Source organism: Charadrius vociferus, unplaced genomic scaffold (assembly GCF_000708025.1).
Source record: "Charadrius vociferus isolate BGI_N301 unplaced genomic scaffold, ASM70802v2 scaffold252, whole genome shotgun sequence".
NCBI lineage: Eukaryota > Metazoa > Chordata > Aves > Charadriiformes > Charadriidae > Charadrius > Charadrius vociferus.
In genome coordinates this window covers 21,511-30,364 of record NW_009647398.1, presented here as the reverse complement: position 1 = coordinate 30,364, position 8,854 = coordinate 21,511, and the positions used below count along the sequence as shown (strand labels likewise).

Below are 8,854 nucleotides of genomic sequence, written 5' to 3'. Positions count from 1 at the left end.
CTATTGAACCAGAAGCCGAGCACAGCACTGCAAATCCACAGATGACTGCACTTGTTAAAACCTCGCAAAGCACAAAAACAATTGTCAACCATGAAGACACGCTCGAGGTATGGCATTGCAATGAACATCATAGCAGTCAAAGAATTGTGCTGGTGTTGTATTGAATTTGTTACTCTGAGAGATGAAAATTTATGTTGACAATAGAAAATCGCCATCCATTAAGTGCTGTAAGTACAGATGGTTTGTAATGCAATATTTTCCTCACTTCAGACTATATTAAGTAGAAGTTGAAATAGCAAATAAAAAGTTCATAATGAAAGATGTATGCATTTAAAGAAAAATAAAGCACACTCAATTAAAAGTTGACCTAAGTATCAAACTGTGAAAAGACTCATAGTTAGATAGGATTTTCCATTTTTTGCTTGATTGTCAGTTGTTTAGTAAATAATTGATTATAACTGTCACTGAAATGTCAGTATATCTGATTAGCAGGAGCAATCAAAAACTTTTATATCTAAGTGACCACGCCCATTCATTTGGAATGAAAAGTAAAAGCTGGGTTTAAAGAAAATTATTCCTCTGTATTTATTAGTGAACTGCCATGAATATGACTGAAACTGTATCTACTCCTTATAAAGAGTCAGAGATTTTTAACTTCTGAACTCTTTGTACATCTCTGTGACAAACACCATGTATTTGTTTTTTATTTAGAATGTGTTTCAGACTTTTGACAAATTTTGGAATTTGTCACTTCATCAATTGCCAATCGCAACCTGTAAAATTCTTTTTCCATAATTTCACGAACAGATTATTTTTGCCTGTGTTGTATAAGCAGTGGAACGTTTATATCATGCTTTTGCTGAAGAGGCTTTGTGATAAGTAGTTGTGGCTATTGCTGGCTCTTTTCCCACTAGCATGTTCCTGTTTCTACATCCTTTCTGAAAATATTGGTTTTGACATTTTTCCTTAGTTTAAATACATAATTTCAGAAAATCATATTAGTTGTCTAACGATAGTGACAGCAATTCTTTGAAGCTGGCTGTATGCCAGTAAGTAAATGAGGCAGCAGTGCGTAGTTTATCCGGGATACAGAATTCCTTACTTCCATGTAATAACCTGCTTGTAACTGTTGCAGTTGAATCCAGATATCTAAACTTTGCATGCATATAAGTTTGGGGTTTTGTGTTGTTTTTTTTTTTAATTTCAATATTGATTACACTTGTTGTATGTTACATCCAAGGGGAAAGGCAATGTTGTAGAGGCAGTGAAGAGGTGATTTGTTCTGATTGCAGAGAAACAGGTGGATTTTTTTAATTAAGACTATCATACATTGTTTGCTACATCTCAGTCAGGTTTGTCCTTCCTTCAGTCCAAAGAACTGGCCAGGTAGTTAGTATCATGGGAAAGATGGTGCTCCAGTAGGTTCTACACATTAAATGTTCTGAAACTTGTAAGAAAAAGTAAACATTGACAGACTATTTTTTCAATCTGTGACATAGATTTCTGTAGCATTTGAAAGAGGAAGCATGTTTACTAGAAAAAAAGTTTCTACTTTAGGGAAATTTGGAAAGAAGGCTTTTTCCCTTCAAAATATTACTGAAAACAATTGTTTTTTGAAGATGATAGGGATATGGGCCTGGCAGTAGGATACTGAATCAGTCACATGGCTGCTCTTGCAGCAGCTTTGTCAGTTAATCTCTTTCATAAGTGCACCGAGCTCCATCTTATAGTTAGGAACTAGTGATTTCGATCTAAAATGTATTCAGTATTGCTTTATTCCTCTGCTGTTGTTGTTCTTGAAGATAAATAACTTCTGTTCCTTTGGAATTTACCCCCAATGTAAACTTAGAAGTATCAACCCAAGCTACACTTGCTCTTTTTTTTTGCTAGACCAGGCAAACCAAGGTCATTCAGTCTTTTCTCACAGCATAGTTCTCCATTCCTAAGATTGTCTTGGTAATGCTACTCCGTAGCTGTTTCAGTTTGAGCTTTTCTGCAAAACCAATACCCAGTTAGTCTGGAGTGTTCACTGGTTCAGTGATAACTTTCTGACTTGAACTCAACTGGAGCTTCCTTGAACAGAGGCAGAAGAGACGCTGCATCTGCGTACTCTGAGTAGGTTCTTGCAGTTGAAGTTAGTACTGGTTTGACCGTTCATCAGTGACAATGCAAGTCTGCCTATGCTGCTTCTTAAAGATAATTCAGTGACAAATATTACTAAATTCAGTCGACTTGCACTACACAGTTGCTATGTTATGTTGCTTGTTTATCTTTTTCCCCTTTATTGTTCAATAGGTGACAGTTTAGATAGCATTTACTTAACCTTTTAAGCACAGCATAATAAAGCTGGTTTTCCTTTAGCAGGAATCGGAAGAACTCTCCTCTGATGAAGAGATGAAAATGGCAGAAATGCGACCACCACTGATAGAAACCTCCATAAATCAACCAAAAGTGGTAGCTCTTAGCAATAACAGAAAAGGTTAGATACCATAAAAAAAAAAAAAAGCAATAGAAGCAGTGTTCAATCTGATAATTTATTGACTCAAAATAGCTAGTTTTTTCCAATTGAATTATATAAAAGTAGATTTTTGTGGTTTAAGATAGATGATCAATTCTCTAGTTAAGTAATGAAAGCAGAAAAAAATTCTGCATTATCTTACACTTGAGTGTGTGGTAGAGGAAGCTGTGTTCACATCCTAATTTTCTTGATTCTTGTCATTAGTTTAAAATCAGAGGGGGAAATAAGGTGCTTGTGTTTTGGGGAACTGTTAGCTTGAACACACTCTTGATATGTTTAAGAGAAGGATCGCAAAAAGTGGTATTTACCTTGGAAATATTCCATATTCTTCCCCCCCCCCTTTCCCCCCGATTTTTCTGGACTATTGCTGCTTTTGGCAGCAATATCACTTGTTTAAATTTCTCAGAGAAGCTGTGCTCTCTTCCTAAGGTTTAAGAATAAACTTCTCTTGTGGCAACTCCTTCTCCAGAGTCACTTTACTCTTATTTTTTTCTTCTTTCCTCTCACAGGAAACTTCAGAACATTGTTTTTGTTAACTAAGTTTTAGAATCTCTGAAAGATAATTTCAGTCTGGGTAACCATTTCCTTAAGAGTAAGGAATGACCTAGGATTCAGAGAAAACAAAATTTAACAGTTGAAGAGCAAATTGTATTTTGCTTCATATGATATCACAGTCCAGTACTTTCCAGGACAAAATGCTTTTCTGGCCATTGCATTTAAAAGGGTAAGATTTAGTGAGGATGAAGGAAAACCACACAGAGGTAGCAAGAAGAGTCTGCTGAGGAACACATGCAGGTGAAAAGACTAATCAGTGCTATATTTGGGTTTTTATGCCTGGCTAAAGTACTAAGTCAAAACTTTTCTTCACTTTTCAACACTTTTCTTCCCTGTTTTTTACATTTATAAAACTATATAGAGCTCATTCAGTGATCTAGGTCTTTCCAAACTGTTTGGTCTAATAAATAGCTATTTAACAATGACAGAATGTTCAAAAGCAGGAACTGTGTACACTTTCAAAATCCTGCATGTGAAGCAGTGTACTTCTTATGAATAAGGGCCAATAGACTCATGTAATGCAAAACTTTGGAATCATTGCAAAAACAGAAATATGATTTGATAGATATTTTTGGGAAATATTACATAATGTAGTGCACTAGTTTATGCCAAGGAAACTTGGAATAAAGCAACAAGTTAAATTTCATTAACCAGGTGAGGGCTGTTTACATTGAAACAAATATTTAAAAAATAGCAACTATTGCCAACAGTCTTTTGTAAGTTTATACAAAGTTTGCAAAGGTGTTAGCTTATATGTTAGTTTCCAGTAATAAGTATTACTGAAGAACAAGATACAATTTCTAAATACTATAACATACACACATTACACATATCTGTTTAATAGTCGTTTAACTAAATTGGCAATTTTTTATTTCAGATGATTCAAAAGATGCTGATTCCTTATCAGATGAAGCTACCCACAATAGCAATCAAAATAACAGCAACTGTTCCTCTCCTTCTCGAATGTCAGATTCTGTTTCCTTAAATACTGATAGTAGCCAAGATATTTCTCTCTTTTCTCCAAACAAAGAAATACATGCTGCTGTTTTATCCAAGATCAGGTTTGTAAAATACTGTATACCACTGAGCAAATATAATAGAAAAATGTTACTTAATCTTTTATATTACGTTTGTTCCTTTAATTCATCAATGATTCCTTTATCATTCATGAAATAATTTTAAATTTAATGTTTAAAAATAATGTTAAATAAGGGAATAGTTCTCTTTTAAAAAAAATAATTTAAAAATACCCCCCCCCAACCAACAAAAATAACCAAAAAACCCACCACCAAACCCAAAACCAACAAAAAAACAGGAGGACAATTAAATTCAGAGGCCAATTTTAGCATATAAGACATGGTTCCCATCTGTTCTATTAATACAGTATAACAACTTCATCCTTAATAATTTGTTATCCCTGCAAAATACTTTTAATACACCATTTTAAAAGCTCTGTGTTTTTATTTGCATAATGTTGAAGATAAATTTGATTACTAACTTAATTATAAAAAGCATTTAGAAACTTATAAGGAATGGACTTATAGACTGTTTCTCTTCTTATGGTTCTAGTTAAAAGGTGCCTTTTTTTTAGTTAATTTTCCAATAGAAACAAGACATTTGTCCAAAATGGACATGTCATGGAACTTGCAAGTATTTGATTAAAAAAAAAAGAGTTATTGTCACTTTGTAGTTTTTGACACTTTTAAGCAGTCTTTAATAAATCCTGTTGAATTTAATTAAACTTCTGAAATCAGAATATGATCACGTAATTGATGACACAAACAAGAGTTGCCAAAATGAGCCCTCTGTAGAATATATTTTTGTAATGGTAAGATAGCAAATCATAAATTTGGTTGTATATCGGTCTTTGTCCTGTATTGTGTGTACAGTATAGCTGTGTTGCATGTTAATGATAATTATTGTAAAACAATTCTTACAGGAATATGTTGGTTCCTTTTGAAATTTCTTTTAAGAACCATCTTTTTTTTCCAGGCAAGAAGATGAAAATTTGAATAATCTTTTGCAAAATGGAGGTGAATTGAGCATTACAGTAGAAGAAAAAATAAATGTGCAAGAGAAGGTTACAAATTTGTCTGAATACGAGTTAAGCATAGAAGAAAGATTAGGCCTGATAAAATGTGTTGATCTAAGCACTCCTACAGAGGAGTCTCACAAATCAGACCAAATAAACATGAATATCAATAAAATGTTTAGTGAAGAGGTGGTGCCAGTTCCTGTAGAAAGGTTACAAACACAGGAAATAGTTTCAGTAAAGGGCTTTTTGAATAACAATATGAAAGAAGAAAGCGAGTACATGGAAAATGGAAATAAATATCCTATAAATAAAGTAAATGGACATCCTGAGGAAGCAGTACAATCTCCCAGTAAAGACAAACTAACACGAAGCACCACAGTTGATGATGATTCTTCTGCTGAGCTGTCTGTTTCAAGGAGTACTGAAGACTTGTCCCCACAGAGAAGTGGTCCTGTGATGAAATCTCACAGCATCACCGGTATGGACACTGGTCTGAAAATCTACGATATTGTCAGTGAGAATGGATCTCAACAGCCAAACTCAGCGGTAAAATCAGCATCTGGTAGTGCAGATGGAAAAAACATAGTCCGAAGTAAATCTGCTACTCTTCTGTATGATCAGCCTTTGCAGGTTTTTCCTGGGCCGTTGTTGTCATCTGATTTAGTATCTTCTACAAAAACTGTGTTCAAGTTTGACTCAAATCACAATTCTGAAGGTGATAATGTAGTGAGAGGATCAGTGACAAGTGGTGCACAGATGTTCTGCACTCCCCAATATAATATTCGATACAGCAGCAGTGCAACAATGAAAGACACCTTGTGGCCCCAGAAACAAAACATCCAAGTAGAACAAGGCAATTTACCTCCTTCACATCTGCTTAGGTCTGATAGCACAGAAATCCACAGCTATGTAAAGCATTCTGCCAATATGAATTTATCCAATCATAACAATATCCAAGCCAGCGCTGTGTATAACACTCAACAACAGATGGCTGGGAGGCATGTAGATGTGTGGGCTATTCCACCAAATGCTGCTTCCACCAGACTGCTTCCGGGAGCAACCAGACACACTCTTCAAAGGCAGAGCAGTGTATCCTCTACAGCTTGTATAAATGTTGGGGATACTGGACCTTCAAGGTGGGCCCAGGTTCCTGAAGGGGACTATTTAACATACAGAGACTTGCATTTAGTGGGAAGAGCTCCACCAGTAATGTCTGGGCAACAGAGACCTCTTTCTGCTAGGACATATAGCATTGATGGTCCAAATGTACCCCGACCACAGAGTGCTCGGCCATCGGTGAATGAAATACCAGAAAGAACTATGTCAGTTAGTGACTTTAATTACTCATGGACTAGCCCTTCAAAGAGATCAAACCCAAGGGTTAACTCTGACCACTCTTTATTAGACCCTCCAGGAAAAAGTAAAGTCCCTCATGACTGGAGGGAACAGGTGCTGCGACATATTGAGGCTAAAAAGCTAGAAAAGGTAAAATAATAATTTTTAAACTTTTCTGCCTTTCTGTTATCTGGATATGGAATAAGTTAATTATTCTGTGTTTTTAACTGCTTTTAATTACCAGTGAAAATGTTCTTCTGATACTGCCTTGAAAAGGATAAACATGTTTGTGCTGAATATGTGAGAAACAGTCAAATGGTAGACTGTAAATGAACTTTTCCCCCAAAGAAAACAAAAGTCCCTGTTGTTTTTACATCATACTTGCCAGCTTATTCCAATTACTTTAGAATACATTAAATAATGTCATATTGACCTGCTGGACTGCAAGAGCAGCTCTCTTAGGCCGGGTAATTTTTATTGTTGTTGTAGCATTGTATTCATATTATACTAAAATAGTCTCTTACACTTCTTGATCTTTCTCTTTTGCTTTTTTCCCCTGTTTCTTCACTTTAAGAACAAGGAAAAGAAAATCAGTAAAATCTATTTGGAAGTATAGTTCTACAGCTTCAGTTGCTGAAGAATTCAAAAGCCATAATTAACACATTTACCTCCAAGCGAGTCGTCTTTTGAAGTTAGATATTTGACAGACTGTTGAATAAATACTTATTGCTGTGAGATGAGAACACTTAAAAATCTTGCTCATTTCAGGAAATCACAGGAGGTTTTGATATAACTAGAGATGATGCAAGTGATTCTTTATGTACTGTAAGTGCTATCAAGAATTTGAGCTGATATGTAGACCTGAGCAATTATATATCTTCAAAGAATTTGAGACTGGAAGAGTGTAATCTGTGCTGTCCAGCTAAACCAATTTAAAATATCATCACTAAATGTTGGGCAGAATGTTACCTGATCCTGTTTCCTTGGAGGGGAAGTAAAGCAGCCAAAATACATTTTGATAATTCCAGCTAGATGGATTTTCTTTTTCTTTTGAAAGAACATTGTTTGGTTTGTGATTATTATGCTAAATACTTAGATATCCTTGATAGCTAAAGAAATTTAATTGGAGATGGTTGAAAAATTACTTTTAACTATGATTTCTTTGGAAATCCAGGTATTTGGAGGGATAGGTTTGGTTTTGTTTGTTTGAAGTTGCATAACTTCTGTTGATAGAAAGGGATGGGGTTTTTTTTGGTTTTTAAAGAGGCCTGTGCAACAGCCACACCTGTTCCTGTGATCCATTTTGAGTCAGGTACAACATAAAATATTTTAAGACTTTCACAGTACTGTGCTGTAGTGTGGGGACCCTTTGTCCCATGAGGCGATCACAAACCTCACCATGTTCCAACCCTAATAGTGCATTCTTTGATCTTCTGTTCTCCTGGATGCACATATCAAATTTTACGTGAAACAATAGAGAAATAAAAATCCCAGCAATACTTAAATAGAGAGGGGAACAAAACTTCAGCATACTGCTAATGCAATTTGTTTATAGCTCTTTCCTATATCATCTACATTTGACATGTTAAGAACAATGTTTAATACACCAGTGAGATCTGTTCAGGTATTGTAGCAGTGTAATCACCTTGACTGAAATGAAAATGATTTCCTGACTTGATTCCTTTTATATCTGTCCATACTTTCTATCACGCTTTATATGTAAAATTTAATTTTTCTTTCCTACTAGAATGATACGGAATAGCTATTGTGAGTTCTTAGCTGTGCATCTAATTTAATAGATCTTCAGAAGTCTGTTTTGTATGTGTGTATTTCTTTTGTTCTGGCCTTTAAGAGTTTTAAAGTAGCTTTTACTTAGCAATCTGAGACTTATTTATGGGTTTAAAAGTGAATGTGTATATAATTGTCTACTTTATGTTCTCTGGGAAATGACTGACATTTTTAAAAAATAAATCTGAACTGTGAAAAATGTAGATATGATCCTGTATGGCAGCTGGCAAATATGATAATGTGGAAAATCTAGGATTTCACTGGATATTTCTTTGTTTTTTTAAAGTAATAATAGTTTCAGATATTTCTGTTTAATTAAAAATCAATGGGGGGCCTTAATCTATAAACCAGACTTCTGAATTGTTTTGAAGTCTGAAAAAAAAAAATCAGTAATTACAGAACTTATTTAAGGAACAAGCATTTATTGGAAATTATTATTATTTGGAAAAGCTTTCATGGATTTAAAATGGTATTTCTTTTTTTAAAGCATGAGATACAACACTGACAAACAGGTATACAAAATTAAGCCTAATGATGAATATTTAATTCATATCTTCTTGCCTGTGGTTATGCACAACAGTATAGGTTAATAGTATTGCCTTTGCTGTGACTCTTCTATGCCA

General features: G+C 34.6%; 1 protein-coding gene across 1 annotated transcript in view; it reads left to right on the top strand.

Moving 5' to 3' along the window:
- The window catches only part of LOC104282068 (protein LAP2-like), a 47,685-nt gene that overhangs the window by 26,747 nt on the left and 12,084 nt on the right, over positions 1–8,854 (top strand). The window contains 4 exon segments of the mRNA XM_009880133.1: positions 1–107; positions 2,362–2,479; positions 3,951–4,134; positions 5,066–6,593. The exon segment at positions 1–107 is cut by the window's left edge and continues 18 nt beyond it. Of these exon segments, the coding sequence (XP_009878435.1) occupies positions 1–107; positions 2,362–2,479; positions 3,951–4,134; positions 5,066–6,593 (1,937 nt within the window).